This window comes from Catharus ustulatus, chromosome 9 (genome assembly GCF_009819885.2).
Source record: "Catharus ustulatus isolate bCatUst1 chromosome 9, bCatUst1.pri.v2, whole genome shotgun sequence".
Taxonomy (NCBI): domain Eukaryota; kingdom Metazoa; phylum Chordata; class Aves; order Passeriformes; family Turdidae; genus Catharus; species Catharus ustulatus.
In genome coordinates, this window is record NC_046229.1 from 31898873 (window position 1) to 31915418 (window position 16546).

Here is a 16546-nt window from a genome sequence, read left to right on the forward strand (position 1 = left end):
GTTTGAAATTATTATGAAAAGCATCTGACCCTGAATACCTCTAGACCTGAACAAAGACTAAATCCATAAATTATGTATTCATCAGTCATGGATCTCTTCCTGCCAGTCTGTGTTTGTAGTAAAGACCCAGGGTTATTTCTTCACTCTTCCTTTGCTGGTCTCTGTTTTGACTATTCCCTTTTTTTCCTTACAGAGGTAGCAGAGGAGCTAGGGAGAACGGCCTCGTCCTCATCCATAGTTCCTTACCTGCCCCGCTTACCCATGCTTCCCTCCAAGACGAGAACGCTGAAGAAGCAGGCAGAGAACAAGGAGAACATTGAAGGAGCACAGGACACTGTGGAGCACTCGGCATCCAGTTCAGCACCAGGTGTGGGCACAGGGAAGCAGCGAGGCCACTTGCTCTGGGTGTAAATTCCCAGAGAAACAGAGAACAACATGACGTGGGCATGCTTTGTGCTGCTATGTCAATTATTTACTAGCACATAGAAAACACTGTAGTTTTTTTCAATGTTCTTTAGTAAATCCTATTTTATTTTTTCTTTGAAATTCAATTTTCCTGCTCTTCTTAAAATGACAGCTTCAAATGCAGCAAGAGATTTTCTCCTATACTTAGGGTATTTGGAAAGTAGCAGAAAATTACAGGAAGGGAGGAGTAAACTGAAAGAGAAGAGCATCTCTTTTCTGATCTCTTTTCAAAGTCACCTTGCAGAAATGGAAAAAATTAAAGAAAAAATAAAATACAAGTCCTCACTTCTTCCCTCGCTCTATCTCTGCCGTGCCTGGGCAGGTACATACACCAGGCCTGTAAAACCAGTGCAGGACAGGGAGGTGGGAATGGAAATAAACTGTCCAGATTAACACCTATTTCTCCTGCCCAGGTTTCATCAGAAGCACACAGACAACAGGCGGGTCCCCCGCACTGCCCCGCAAGCAGAGGGACAAGTCCCCCAGCAGCCTCCTGGAGGATGCCAAAGAGACCACGTTCACCAGGGACAGGAAAGGGGGCTTCTTCAGCTCCTTCATGAAGAAGAGGAACGCTCCCACGCCTCCCAAACGCAGCAGCTCCTTCCGGGAGATGGAGAACCAGCCCCATAAGAAATACGAGCTGACGGGTAACTTTTCCTCTGTTGCTTCCTTGCAGCACATGGACGGGTTCTCCTTTGCTCCAGCGCAGCAGGACACGAGCCTGGCACCCCCCAAGTGCTATGGAGGGGGCTTTGTGCAGAGGACCTTCTACACCGAGGAGGGCACTGGGCCCAGCAGTGCTGGGGGTGTGAGCACTGGTGGAGGGTGGTCAGGCATCACTGGCTTCTTTACGCCACGCTTGATTAAAAAGACACTGGGTTTACGAGCAGGAAAACCCACTGGTAATGAAGAAACTTCAAAGCCTTTTCCAAGGTCAAACTCCACATCTTCCATGTCCTCAGGGCTTCCAGAGCAGGATAGGATGGCAATGACCCTTCCCAGAAATTCCCAGAGGTCAAAAATTCAGCTGGAACGGACTGTGTCCACCTCCTCCCAGCCTGATGAGAGCACAGGGAGGGCCAGTGACCTGATTCCCAAAAGGTTTGAAGAGGGCCCTGCTTTGACCAGAGAGAGACCAAAAGCAAAACTCTTGCCAAGGGGTGCCACAGCACTCCCTTTCCGAACTCCCTCCGCATCAGAAGAAAAGGAGGGTCCAGGGCTAGTGGCAGCTCCTAAGGGCAAAGAAAAAAACAGTGGCCCACGACAAGGGGCCCTTGAGGATGGCGAGAGGCCAGGGTGGTCATCTCCAGTAAAGGCTGCAGCAATACTTCCAACCACTCATAACCACAAAGTGCCAGTCCTAATCTCACCCACTCTAAAACACACTCCAGCAGATGTGCAGCTCATTGGCACAGACTCTCAGGGTAATAAATTTAAGCTCTTATCTGAGCATCAGGTCACTTCTTCCGGCGACAGGGACCGGCCCAGACGGGTAAAACCAAAGTGTGCTCCACCTCCACCCCCGGTGATGCGGCTCCTCCAGCAGCCAGCTGCCTGCTCGGATGCAGCAGAAGAGCTGAGCAGCGTGGCGGGATTGCAGCATGGACTGGAATCGAACGAAGGGAGTAAGAAGGCAGCAGCAGCAGCAGCACCTGTTGGTGGAAAATCTGGGAGGCCCGTGATGCCTCCGCCTCAAGTGCCTCTGTCATCGTCTTCCACCTCCCCAGTGAAAATGGCCAACGGCACGGCCGGCGCCAAGGTAGCGCTGAGAAAGACCAAACAGGCGGCTGAGAAAATCCCCGCAGACAAGATCAGCAAGGAGGCACTGCTGGAGTGCGCGGATCTCCTCTCGAGTGCCATCGCCGAGCCCACGCCCAACAGCCAGCTGGTGGACACGGGGCACCAGCTGCTGGATTACTGCTCAGGCTACGTGGACTGCATCCCGCACACGCGCAACAAATTTGCCTTCCGGGAAGCCGTGAGCAAACTGGAACTCAGCCTGCAGGAGCTGCAGGTGTCTTCGACAGCTGCTGGCGTCCATGGGGCAAACCCCGTCCTTAATAACTTATTGTCATGTGTCCAAGAAATCAGTGATGTGGTGCAAAGGTAGCTACTGTCAATCTGGGTAAGAGAAACACACACGGGGAGGGCGGGACTGTTTTTCTGTACTGATGCTTTCAAAAGGAAAGACTGATACTTGAGTATGTGAAGTACCTCAGATCACTGAGTTCTCCTCACGTTTACAGGTTCATCTCAAAAAGTTGGGGATGGAGAGGGTAGATTAAAGCTGTAAGGGGCAGAACATCAAGGATCTGTCCCTACCTAGTCAGGCTGATCTGCTTGGTATGGCAAGGGAAAGAAAGTTCCTTCTCCTCCCCTGGAGAGGCAGGAGAGCCGATGGCAGGTTCTCCCTCTGGGCAGGACAGTGGTGACAGCCAGAGTCCTAGGGTGGCTGCAGCTGCCTGGCTGCACCAGTCCTGCCCTGACTGCACTCACTGTGCTTTGCTGTCCTGACAAGGCCAAGGAAAGGCACTGGGGCTCTGCTGGTACCAACGGCAGAGCAGCCAGAGCGGCTCCGGAGGGGAGTCGTGTGCAGCTGGGGGAAAGGTCTAATGCACTGACAGTATTCAGAGCTGCTGGAGGTGGATGCACTGGTCTGGATGGCTTGACTTCCACAGCACTGTTGCTGCTGTAATGAGAACTGCAAGATTAGTTAATATATGAAACTGTCCCTTTTCCCTCCTGTCCACTTCATCCACCACGTTCTCATCATCATTGTATCGGAAGTGTCAGGGATGCTGGGCAGACTTACCACTGGAATTTCCCCTTCCCACCACACAGCCTTCACTCAGCTGATACCTATTTCTAGTGGTCTAGCACAGATGCTGCTTGATGGTCATTTTTGAGTAGTTTGGGGCTCTTGCACAACTTGCCAATGTTGTTGTTGGGGTGGGGTTATTTCTTTTTTTAAGTTCTAGATTTTTTTTTAGCTTGTTGCCAGGTTGACTCCCCAGTTCAGTTTGATCACCGTGAGGACCCATGGTAAGGCAGAGCTTCTGGCCCCCTGGCTGTTCTCCACATTCCTTTAGCAATTACAGCACTGCAGGGCTGAAGAACCAGAAACCCAGCCTGCCCACCGCATATCCTTACTATTGCCCCTAACCCTTCACACTGCCAGATTCCTGGGATTTGTTCTGATGCTTACCTGTCTCACAGGCTTCCAGCTTCCCTGCATCCCAAGGTGATAAAATATGGCAGCACACAGAGAAACACCACAGGCATCTCCATGTATTTACTCCCATATTTTAAAGGCTAGACCAGAATCCTGCCCTGTGGTGTAGGGAATGTGCACATAACCTGTGCACTCCTCTGCTGAGGTATGGCAACAAAAGCTGTGGCTCTACCTTGAAGGGCTCACACTGGGTCTCTAATGCCTTCTAACCACCCCAGAATGAGAGCAGCTGAGTGGTTGGCATTGTTGTCCTGGTGCTGGTTGGAGACTGCTGTGGCCTCAGAAAGCTGGTCTGTGTCTACGCACAACTCCCCAAGGTGTGAATGTACTGGCAGGTGGGAAGAGCTCAGTTGCAGGTTAGTGAGAGGAAAGGAAACAGGCCTGAAACCTGGCCCCAAATACACCTTACCTGCATGCTGCTGCTCACTTCACACTGCTGGTGATAGAGGATCTCGCTTGCTTTGCACCTTAAGTCTCTCTCTCTTTTTTTTTTTTTTTTTTTGACTAAAACACTTTTTAAACTTGTTTTTCAAGCGTGGCTGTGCTGCTTTTAGTCTGAGCATTTAGAGTGGAGCTGTGGCACACGTATGACTTCAGAAGATGAGCACTTCTGTTTCTGTCTAGAAGCACATGTTGGTGCTTGGAAGCAGGCTGGGTGTCTCAGCAAGTGTCCCTGTTTTTTCCACAGATCAGAGTGAGACAGGCCTGGAAAAATCTTTAGAAATAGGCTGGTGTCTGAGAATCCTCATTTCATTACTGGTCTGAGCTAAGCAAAGTTGTTTCAGGGTACATGGAGGCACAGTAGAGGAGAGCATGGGAGGTACAATAGACCAGTGAGTTTCTGTGGCCCAGTAAGTGAAGTGGTGGTGGGAAAAAGAACCAAGCAACCCCTTGTGCTGGCAGGTCTGATCCCCTGCAGCCCTTGAGGCTGTCCCAAGGCTCTTCTACAGCCAGAGTACCAACCCCTTATCTCATAGACTTTACTGAGGGCTTTTGTGGTTTACCTTATCTCTTTCAGTCATCTTCATGGAAGATGTGCATCCAAACTAACTGCCTTTGGAAAGGGGAGGTGACTTGTGACAGTGCTTCACATGGCCTGTCAAACAATCAGAAGAATTCAGAAGGCGGGGGGCTCTCTTTCTTTGGGGCAGAAGGGCAGGTCTTGCTTACCCTGGCAGACCATCACATGGTTCCATCATTGTACTGCTGCTCAGCCTGGGACAAATGTGCTGGAACTGAAAGGATTTCAGGGGAAAGGAATTTTAACCAGAACATCTTAAAGTTTAGCCCAATTCTGATGAGTATTGCTGAGTATTTTGAAAGAAGCCTTTTTTTTTTTTTCCTAAATGCCAGTCTTCCACAAAAACTACAGCAAAAGTGATAGAATAGCAATATGGAATTTCTAACTACTAGAACTCCCCTCTTGCAGCCCTTTCTGAAGAAAGCAGCTGTGTCCCAATGAACACTGACCATTCCCACTTCCTTTCAGATTGCCCATTTTCTCCTTGTCCTTGTAGCAGATAGGGACAGTGGGACAGAGTAGCATCCACAGAATGGCTGAGGTTGGAGGGACCTTTGGAGGTCACCTGGTCTGAACACTCTGCCCAAGCAGGGCCACCAGGAGTCACCTGTGAGAACCATGTTCAGGCAGCTTTTGGATATCTCCAAGCACAGAGACTCTACAACCCCTGTGCCCAACACAGGAGCCCATTTAGTTCTGACCCCTCCTGTGGTGCAAAAACAAAGGCCAGTGGAATTTGGGGATTCGCCTGTTTTTGCTCTCGTGGAAAGTGTTTTCTCTGCTCTATCATCTAACATCAGGTAGGCAGATTGTGGCAGAGGTAGTGCTGACTTGACAGGCTTTTTTTCTCCTAAAGTGAAGGCTGCAACATTGCTGGGACTTCTGCTGCCCTAGAGTGTTTTATTCCCAAACTGTGATGTTCCCCTGCCCTCTGACAGGACAGCAGAAAAGCTGGTTCTGCTGTAAATTACCATCCAGTTAGTCTTCCTTCCACAACTGCTTCTAAAACTTTTACCATTCCCTCTCCCTTTAGCTAGGTCTGGCTTTCTCTTCAGCCTTAAGTGTCTCCACTGTGGCCAATTCTCTGTTTTCAGCCTGGCACCAGCTGTGCAAAGCAATGTGTGGGTGCTGACACCCCATTGTTTGTTCCAGTGAAGAGCACTTCATGTTCCATGGTTTGGGGCAGGGGACAAGGCGTAAATCCTGTTGTTTTTTCTCCTCAGCACTGTCAGGCAGCCATAGGGGCACGGCTGGTGCTGGGCTCTCTCACTTGCACTGCTATGGGCCAGAATTTAAAGCAGTCATCCTTGCCATGGGGATGGCATCCACGGGCTGCCAAGCATGAAGCACAGCGTGAGCTTGGGGGGCACTTTCTCTTCCTACCACTGTGGGAATTAGCTGACTCACTGGTGCAATTCTGTCTTCTTCCTGCACTGTACACCCTTCTTAATCCCAAAGTGGCGCACTAGATTTAGTCATGTTCTTCATTAGTGTGGGCGGGGGTGAAGCTGAGCTGAGTCTGGGTCTTGGGACTGCACCAAATTTAGCCAGTGGGAAAGCGGAATTGAAGGGAGCAGCATTGCTGATGCAGAACACAGCAGGGAGGGAGAGGAGGGCTGTGCTTGTCCTCCTCAGCACATTTCTCCTGGATGCCACTGGCCTGTGTCTGTGAGACAGTGTTGACATCTGTCAGGGTGCTTTTGCAGGAGTTGTGGGCACAGGGAACAAACCCCACAGTGGAGACAGAGCAGGCCCTCCCCACCAGGCAGAGGGGTGGGGTGGGTTACACTGTGCAGCTACAGCGAAATCCCAACCCTCATGTCCTACCATTTACGTGAGGCAGGCTGTTCCTCTGGGGCATCCACAGCGGTGACAGGCACGAGTGACTCCAGAGGATGGTGGTTACAAAGCCATCAGGCTGCTGCCTTCTCCTGTGGCACACCCAGCTCAGCCCTGCTGAGCAGGAGCTGGCAGGGAGACTGAACGGTGGAGACTGCAGCACATGTAGAAAGCTCCCAGGGCACTGTCCAGCATGGGTGGGTGCTGCGGTTGTGCTGCAGATCCTGGAGTGTAGAACAAAGCCCTCAGCCCCATTCTCTAGTGGTAGGTAACAGGAGGTTTGGGACACTGACTTGTTTCTCACAGCTCCACGCTAAGCAATGTCTGTACCAAAGGAGGTCGTTCTTCCCCATGTGTCTGTTGTGCACAGGAGCTGGAGCCTGCTCGGCTCACATGGCACTGTTTGTATTGGTAGTGAACCCGGTGAGGGCAGGAATGGATTGAAATGAAACACGTTAATCACCAATCACTCTTAGCAGTGTTGTCAACTGTTTTTGTTTTTTAATTGTTATTGTAATATATTTTGGTTGTTTTTCTAATTTAATTCTCTCACTATCGTCTGACTGTGAACTGCGAACAGTGTTAAACTTGATGTAAATAAGGCCCTTGGAAGGGCCTCTTTGCCTGTCGTTCCACAAAGTTTTGCCAATTTGCATTTTGTTTTAAATAAAGGTTGCAATATTTTATTGGCAAAAACCACTTGAGTAGATGCTGGGTGGATTTTTCCTTTTCATTAATGAATATTTGAAGCTGCTCAGTCCTAACCAGAAGTTCATTCATTTGGGTAGAAAAAAATGTTAAAAAGAAATAATTTAATGACATCACACAAGGTTGCAAAAAAAGCAGTATCTTTATTTATGTGGTATGTATTTAGAAGCAGACTGTTGCCCTGGTGTGGTCACAGAGCAGCTCTTGCTGTTGTAGGGCTGATCAGAGCTCACCCAAGTGTGACACACACTCAGCTCTTGCCTCACCCTCGGCAATGTCACCAGCACTGCCTCAGCAGCCAGAGCTGCTCCCGTGGCCACCTCAAACCAGTCCCCCACCGCCCTCCTGCCACCCCAGCCTGTGGCAGCCTAGCCCAGCTGAACACTTCTCCACATTTACAAAAAAATCCCACGGTATCCTGGCTTACACACAACCTTTTGGCAACTAATCTTCAACAACCATCTTGCTAAACTTTCTGCCCAGGTAACCAAACAATCCGAGTTGTGTCCTGTGAGGCAGCAACCTCCCTGCCTCAGCTGGAGGCACTGCCCCCAATGTTTCCTAGGTTTCTGACATTGCAAATTAACCATAAACCAAGTCTCAGAAATGCCTCACATGCATGCTGGCACAGCCTGAAAGCCCATTGCACACAGCTGGGTTAAGCCACCTGCACTGGCTGAGCAGTGGGAAAGCAGCTGGCTCATCTCTGCCTTGGACTATGAAGCCTTGTTAGATAACGGAGCCAGCATGCCCAGAGGGAAGCAGGGACTCAAAGTCTGCAGGGCTCGGACACGTCTGTCTGGTCAATCTTTCCCAGAGGTCGTGCCGCTCATCAGTGGCACTGCAAAATGGGTCAAAGCTTAAAATAGATCAAAGGTCTCCCTGTGGGGTGGCTGGGAAGCCAAGCCCTGTCCTTGGCAGGTGCTGTTTCACTCCTCGCCAACACAGCCCTGTTGGAAGGGAGTTTTGACCCAGAGGTCACAGAGTGATTCCCGTAACACTGATGAAATTTTTTGGAGCTGCTGCACTTATCACCTGCTGACTACCCAGACAGCAAACAGACCCCTGTAATAGTAATAATAATAATGCTGATAACCAGCCAAAAAACCATAGCATGAAATGTACTGAAGAGAGTAACGAAAAAAGAAAGGGAAAAAACCAAGCTTCCACTGCATCCACGAAAACTCTCATTTTACTGCAGCCTGATGCTTCAGCCATCCTCCTCATCTGCCCTTTGCAGAAGAGTTCTCTCCCCTTTTTGGTTTTGCAGTGAAGGAAATGGGCTCTTCACCAACCCACTCAGAAAAATATCTGCAGCAGAAGTTCCCCTCACCCCAGCAGCTGCTTCCATACAACGGAAGACTCCAGCGAGAGGTGGACACTCTGTGGTGAGAGCTATGGATTTAGCATCTCCAGAGGAGATTATTCAGTCCTTTTCTCCCTGCACAGACTACAATCCTGGCCCCTGTGTCCCTGAGCAGCAGACACCTTAGAAAGGCATGAGAGCAACAAAGGGAAAAAACTCACCTCCAGCAAAACAGTTCTGGGTGACCTTGTAAAGTGACTGAGAAAACTGGGGACAGGAATGTGGCTTCAGCCATGCTGTCTCAACAGGACCAGCCTGTCCAAGGCCTCCCTTCACCACACAGCAACAAACCAAGGACTTGGGCATTCCCGGTCCTCACTCACATGGAACAGCATCTGCCAGCAGAACCACATCACCCCTTCAGGCTACTGCCAGCTAAAAGAAGGGACTTAAAACACCAGACAGACTCCAAACACCACCAAGCACAGGCTGTCTCCACATCCCAGGAGCAAGGGATGCACCTCCTTCCCTGCAACAGCTCTGGGAGTAACAGGGGGTCTAAGTCTCTGTTAAGTCCCTGTGCAAGTCGTGGCTGGTCAGCCACTTCTGATCCTGTCTGAAGAGAGCAGCTCTCAGAGTGCAGAACCACCTTCAGCATACGTGTGGTCCCACCTCGTGTTCAAGGAAGGAAATAATTGATGCGCTGGGACACGGATTTGCAGCCCTGTGCAGAGAAAAGCTTCTCCTCTTTGGGGACAAACACCATCATCTGGGCCACCTTGTCGAGCGTTGCCTCGGTGTAGGGAAGCCCACGGGCCAGGAAGGCATCCCGTGCGCAGAGCTTCACGTGCTGGTATTCCAGAGGCAGGAATGGCACCACGAAATCGATGAGGTTCTCTCTGAGGAGGTGGCTGTGGGCATTCTCTGAAGCAGAACACAAGACCAGGCAAACTCAGAAACTTCACCTGAGAGCATCATCCCTCTGCAAGGCCAGGCTTGGCTCCGAGGGGCTCATCCAGCTGTGGGTGGTGGGACCCACTTGTGCAGAGCTGCTCAGCACTCTGAGTACAGAGCATCTCAAGGAATCGTGCCAAGAGATGCCTGGAGCCCAGAGAAGCCTTGGTACAGCCCTGTGACATTGAGCTGCCTCTTGTCCCCAGCCATTTTCAGGGCTGAAGGGGCCTTCTCCCTCCCCATGTGCCTTGGCTCACAGGGAGCAACGGCTCTCACTGTCAACAACCCAGGAGTGAGGGCTTGTTCGCCCACACACAGTCCTGTGTGACACACAGTGGATGGGACAGTGCAGAGGGGCAGCTTTGCAGGCAGCTGCCCAGCACCCCCCTGAGCAAGCCCAGCTCTTACCTGCAGCATCCTGCAGCTCCTGCCGCAGCCGCTGTTCCAGGAGCTCCAAGGAGATCTCCTCCCGTGCCCGGTCGGCTCGCCAGAAGTCCAGGGCGACCTCATTGATAGTGTTCCCACCAAGATTGCTGTGAGCACAGAGGGAAATCACTCAACATTTCCCCCAGAGCTGAAATGCTGAGAGCTGCCAGCACCTTCCCTGCAGACAGGCCCCAATAGTTCTGTTGGCAACAGAGGATTTGCTGTCTAGGATCAGCATGTGGAGAGCCAGCCTTCTTCCCAAAGAGCCCCTTTTCACAGGCATCAATGGAGCTGTCTGCCATTGTGCCAGCTCAGACCCAGGGGCAGTAGAATCCTCCACCTCCCTCAATCCCCTGTCCTGGCTTGGGGAGCTATCGACCTCACAGGTGACACCTGGCTCCACACCAAACGTTGAACAAGCCACAAAGTCCAGGTGAAAGGGCAGAGCACGTGGCAGGAGTCCCACTGGAAGTAAAGGTCTAGGGCAGGGATTCAAGTGCAGCCCAGGACTTGGCAAAGCATCCTCTGCCCCTGGGACAAAGCAGCAGCACAGTTCCCACCTAAGGACTTCTCCAGACACCCATGGGGACAGCTCTGTGGTGGGATTTGCAAGGTCCTGGCAGCTGTTGAGGGTCCCAGGAAAGCCGGTCCAGGAAAGGTGTGTTCCCCCCTCCAAGTGCAGGTGAGGGTTTTGCTCCCAGCCCTGAATGCCTCAATGAACTGGGAACCAGCTGGATGCAGAGCTTGTGTGGGTGGGAGGCACAGATCTTGCCCCCCATCCTCATGTCAAAGGCTCTGGACCCCAAATGGAAGGCAGGGAAAATTAAAAAGTCACCATGGTTTCCCACCATGCCCCCACCCCTTGTCAGGGAGAAAACAGCTTGTGCTGATCCTGCTCCCAACCCAAACTCGGCAGAAACAGCCACTTTTGACTGGTAGCCAGTCCTACCCCACCCCCAGTTCCCACATCTGGGCAAAGCTGCAGGACCATGCCAGTGTCCACAGGAGCTCTGGGGCAGAGCCATCCCTCCTAAAGCAGGTCAGTGTCACACTGCCACCAGGAATGATGAAACCTCTGGGATTACAAACTGCTTGCTTTCCAGGCAGGACACAAGGTGAGCCCAGTGCAGCTGGCAGCACGTCCACCCTGTGCTGAGCAACAGGGCAGGACCTGCCCCTTCCACTCAGCTCCTTCCACGCAGGTGGAACTGAAGTGTGGCAAGTTCCACAGGCACTGGGCACACAGACAGGTCCTCCACAGGCAGGGAAACCTCACGGAGGGAACCACCAAGCTTGGAAGCTGGAACACTTGCCTAGATGGTGGGAGGTGGAGAAGGAATACTTTGCTTATCTCCCACCAGTAGGAACAGCTCCTGCCAGAGCCAAGCTCAAGGCTGCAGTTCCTGAACTGAAGGGGGCCCAGGATGCTAATCTCTCACACTTTAGGGGCACTTCAGTCAGGTGCCTGCCTCATATCCTGGTTTTGAGATGTCCCATTTCTCCCTTCAGCTGCATCCCACCCAGAGACAGGGCTGGGGTGCATGTGTACCCCAACTCCTGGGAAAGGCACCAACTAAACCAGACTGTGCTGACGCCAGGATCAGCCTCACAGCACCTCAGTCTGCAGCCACAGCCAGGCAGTGGGAACTCCCTAGCTCCCAGCACACAGGAACGTCCCACCAAGACCTTCAGCCCCAGCTTTGCACCCTGGAGTGTGACATCTCCTGCTCAGCTAGGCAGGGTGACACCATGCTAACTGACTCTGCTTCCTTGCCTCCAAGTCTAGACACTGGCTCATGTGTCCCAACTGAGCTGGACCTCAGCTCCTCCTGCAAATGCCCCTGCATCCATAGGTAAAACTGAACATGGATGAAATCACCATGAGAGAACAAGGTATCTGTGCCCTCCCCTGCAGCCTCAGCCCCTTGTATCACACACCTCTGGGGATAAATACTGTCAACTTGGTTCCTCCCCATCCCTTTGGGGGACCAGAAATCACCTGAGGAAGAGGAAGATGGGTCTCTGCTGATCCACCTGGCCCTTGCTGTCATCTTGAGCCAGGACGGGCCTGATGGCATCCAGGAGGCTGGAATGCAGCTTCTCGGCCTCGTCGAAGATGAGCAGGGGCTGCCCGCAGCGCTGCAGGGTCTCACTGATCTGCCTCTGTAGCTGGACCTGTGCAGCAGCAGGGAGGAGTGTCAGGAACCCCTGGAATGCTCTAGGATAACCCAGCCAAGCACCACTTACTGCTCTGTCCCCTCCCACACAGCAGGACAGGGCAGAGAATAGGAAGAGAAAAGGCAGGAAAATGAGTGAGGCGAGATAAATTAGTTTATTAAGTGAAGGAAAGAGGAAAGAAAGAAATCAAGTGGTGCAAAGGCAGCCAACAGACTGATGCCCAGTCAGTCCCTGAGCAATGGCTTCCTGCCCCAAACACTCTCCCTGCAGCTTTTATTCCTAAGCATGACAGTAAACGATGTGGAATATTCCTTTGGTGCTAGAGCTCAGGTCTTTGCTGTGTCCCAAACTTCTTGTACACCTCAGCCTACTGAGCTCAGGGGCTGAGTGGGAGAGGGGGGAAGCCTTGAGGCTGTGCAAACACTTCTCAGCAGTAACCAGGACAGCACTGTGGGACCTAGTTTCACTCACAAATCCAAGCCCCTGTCCCACATGGTTGCTGGGAAGGACATGAACCCCAGCCCAGCAGCTGGACCATGTTGTTGGCTCTCACCTTGTAGGAGTCCACGTAGTTGTGATGTGGAAAGTGGAGGAGGGAGACAAACACCCTGACACAGTCACTCTTCAGCCCATCCCGGTACAGGTGATTGGCCACCATCCGAGCCACAAAGTTCTTCCCTGTGCCAGACCAGCCGTGGAAGGACAGGACCAGAGCCTTCTGGGGCTGTGGGCTCTGCAGGAACCCCTGCACCGCCTGCACCACCACTTCCTTGGCCAAGTGCTGCCCGTGGAGCTGCCCGCTGAGGTCTGCCGCCAGCCCTGCACAGAGAGAGCACGAGCTCAGCCTTCACAGCCAGCACAGCTACTGCAGGTGGGAATAAGAGGAGAAAACGTGGCAGGGCTGCCTGGCTAAGAGGACTCAGAAGTGGCACTGAAGTCACAGGCTGCCTGTGCCCTGCCTACATCAGCCTCTGGCCCCAAAAAGACACAAATCTTTCACTGACTCCTTTTTTCCTTCAGGAAGAGGTGGAGATGTTTGGCAGCAGCAGAGACTACTGATGCCCCAAGGCCCTCCCAAGCTCCCAGCACAGCGTTTGCATACCAGGAGTCTCAGGAACAGCAAAACACAAAGATACCTACTCATGGCTTACACATAGGTCTCAGTGTGCCCTCCCAGCCTAGGGCAGGGTCCTGGGCCAGTCTGGATCCCACTGCATATGCCTGGAAGCTATGGGATGCAGGCAGGGCTCGTGGCAAGCTACAGAAGTTAAGCTGTACAGTAATGAACAAACTCTCTTTTGGTCTCAGAACTTCAAACGGGACACAGGACTGAGCTCAGCACCCCACTCACAAAAGCCCTTTACTAACATCACTTTCTAGAACAACAGGAAAAAACCCCTCAAAACAAGCCACACGAGGAGGACAGCCCCTACCTGTGATGTTGTTGATTATCCTGCAGTCTCCCGTCTCGCAGCACTTGCCGAAGCTGCAGTACCAGGAAGAGAGGATCTCCAGGTAATCCCGGCCGATCAGAGGAAAGCCCCAGCCTGGAAACGGGAGCAGTCTGAGCGGAGAGGCTCCAGGAAAGTGGCTTTTTTACATTTGGGGCAGACGCCCAGCAGAGCCCTGTTCCGGGCAGCCCTCTCCCAGGTGCATGGACACCACCCTGGCTGTGAGGAGGGACAATGAGCTCGGAACTGGCAGCAGCTGGTCCGAGATGGCCCCGAGTGCCCAAACAGCCCAAGAGCACTCCCCTCAGCCCTGCCAAGGACGGAGATACCTAGGGCAGCAACCCTCGGGAAGGAAGGGCAGCGCCGCAGTGTCCGGACCTGGGCATGGGGCAGGGAGAGAACAGAGCAAGGTGCTTACTTAGGATGGGACCGGTCTCTCCTTCTCTCTCCCGCTGCTTCTCTCCCTCCTCGCAGCCCTCCTGCCACACCTTGCACGCCAAGTACTGCCAATACTGCTTGGAGAGAGCACCCACAGCTCCCAAATGCTTCTTCACGGCCTCGTACCTCACCGTGCCCCACGGTGTCCCCTCGGGGTCGGGTCCCTGCTCCTCTGCCCAGGGCGGCCGGGGCGGTGGCGTTGTGCCGGGGCTGCCCGAGCCGCCCAGGAGCAGCAGCAGCACCAGGACGCAGCCGCCGAGCCCGCGGCGGGCCGGGAGCCGGGGCTGGCCCATGGCAGCGATGCGAGCCGGGCGGAGTGGCCCTGAGGGCTGCGCTGGGCCCGCGGGCCGAGCTGAGCTCACTTCCTGGGGCGGCGCTGGGAGCGGGCCCGGCCACACGGAACCGAACCCCGGCGGAGGCTCCGGCTCCGGCCCCGCCCCGGGCCCGGCCGGCCCTGGCTGGGAGGGGAAGGAGCTGGAGACACGGCCGGAGGGGCAGATCACCGACACCGCTTTTCGAGTGCCTGGGGAAGGCAAATAATGTGTTTTTAAATGAGCCCAGCGGCTCGGCTGAGGTTTTGCAGCCACAGACGCAAGAGCAAATGGCAGCTGTTCCTCAGGGTCCTGTCAAAGGGGACACAAAAATAAGAGGCAGAAACAAGGGAGCAGAGTGTGAATCCAGCACGGCTGTCCAGGCTGGGGTTGCTGCCTGCTGTCTTGGTATCCTAACTGAGACCAAGGCCGAAGTGCTTCGGAAATGAAAAGGATTTCAAGGTTATCCCACATGCTCAGAAAAATAAAAGTAAGAAGGATAGAATAGATAGAATGAATCCAGCCTGGTAATTCCCTGGTCAAAGTGGAGGGAGGGATGCAGCCCAAGCATGCAGCAGAGTGCATCACCATCTACAGGTGCCTGCAAATACTACACGGCAGCATTTAAGATACTAACAAAACGGCCCCTTCCAGCTACAAAAACAGTGAGGCCTTAACCTGAACATCACTTGCAACACCTTAAACAGAACTAGAAGTAAATGAATTAAAAATCAAACTTGCTGTAGCCTTAGCAAAATAAACTGCTGTCAGCCTTTCTGAAAACTAGTTGAGGCACCTCAAGCATTTATACACATTTATAAAAAAGGTCATAGCTGGAATATTCAAATTTTGCCCACCCCGGCTAACTGCTCTAGCTGAAAAGAGCTTATTAAAAGGGACAGATGTCGTAAAAAATAGATGCTTACATGTTCCAAAGGAAAAAAGAAAATTCTGAAGGATAAACTGACTGTCCAGCACTGCATGAGCTCATGGCACAATTCCCGGGATGTCAGCCCTGCCCCAGTGCAGCACACAGTAAGAACCAGAAGGAAAATCAGAACTTTTTTAGGGGGCCCTGGCACAGGCTGCCCTGAGAAGCTGTGGCTGCCCCATTCCTGGAAGTGCCCAAGGCCAGGTTGGATGGGGCTTGGAGCAATGTGGTCTGGTGGAAGATGTCCTTGCCATGGCAGGGGCTTGGAACAAGATGACCTTTAAGGTCCTTTTCAACCCCAGTCATTCTGGAATTCTGTGGAGGGGGATTAGGAAGCACATGGGTTTTTTTCCTTTCTCTGCTGAAACCCAAACTGCAGTTTGCTGATCTTGAGGCAAGTCTGGCAGCAGAGGCAACTGCAGGGACCTGCACAGCCCTAGAGCTGAGGGGAGGATGCTCATATTGTCACTTACAGCTGGTTCCAAGCAGTCAGTCCTGGTGAGCAGCAACCACCTGATTAAAACTCCAGCACCTTGGCTCAGCTCAGCTCAGCTCAGCTGCTGTCGGAAGAGAAAACAGCACCACAAGAAATGGTTATACCTGGCTTATTCCACACCCCAATGAAGCTTGGGACAAACAAACACCCAGAGGGAACCTCACAATCCAGATTTTCATTTACAGGCTGTCTAGGGAAATGCCATACACACATCTTTTAGGTTATTTGCCCCTCATTTCCATACAGCAATTTCTTCTGCACATCCATCTCTACACTCTGACAGAAGGCAGGGGGAGAAGAGCCTCTCTCCAGAGTTCAGTTTAACACAGCTCTGGATTACATTACTAAATAAAAGAAAGATCTAGAATAAGGGTATGAGAAGGGTCCTTTCCCCTCCTTCCTTTTTTTCCCCACAAAATCCTCTCTTATCCCCATCTCTTAAAAATATTGAGATTCTACAAAGAACAAATCACCGGTCCCATACTTGGGATATATGAACTAAAGACTTATTTTCCTAATTATTAGATTCAATTAAAAAATTGTAGGGAAAGGATTTGAGGACTTCAGAGAAAGGGCTTATTTTCAACACCCTTTGGTTCTCCATTGGGTCAAAGTTGTTTGCGTTTATTCTTTTGTAAAATACATTCATTACATAATCAGAAACACTAAAATCTCCCAGTTATGCAAGTTCTCACTCTGTTACTATGGCCAACCACTCCAAAAATACAGAGCAGCAGCACAACAAAGTGCTTGAAACAACAGCTCTCCAAACTGCCAGTTTCTGCCTGTG

General features: G+C 52.1%; 2 protein-coding genes across 4 annotated transcripts in view; one reads left to right on the forward strand and one right to left on the reverse strand.

The window, feature by feature from the left end:
- The window catches only part of ABL2 (ABL proto-oncogene 2, non-receptor tyrosine kinase), a 45658-nt gene extending 38402 nt beyond the window's left edge, over positions 1-7256 (forward strand). For all 3 annotated transcript variants that reach the window (XM_033067938.1, XM_033067939.2, XM_033067941.2), the window contains exons 10-11: positions 194-367; positions 879-7256. In XM_033067938.1, the coding sequence (XP_032923829.1) occupies positions 194-367; positions 879-2575 (1871 nt within the window). In that variant the 3' untranslated portion in view covers positions 2576-7256. The remainder of the gene's footprint in view (positions 1-193; positions 368-878) is intronic.
- Positions 7257-7388: 132 nt separating this feature from the next.
- On the reverse strand, positions 7389-14327 carry TOR3A (torsin family 3 member A). Its single transcript, XM_033067942.2, has 6 exons — positions 13999-14327; positions 13563-13676; positions 12683-12948; positions 11951-12126; positions 9934-10058; positions 7389-9495 (listed from the first exon to the last, which is right to left on the reverse strand). The coding sequence occupies exons 1-6, from the start codon at positions 14309-14311 to the stop codon at positions 9251-9253; spliced, it is 1239 nt and encodes a 412-aa protein (XP_032923833.1). The 5' UTR covers positions 14312-14327; the 3' UTR covers positions 7389-9250.
- Between the last annotated feature and the right edge of the window lie 2219 nt (positions 14328-16546).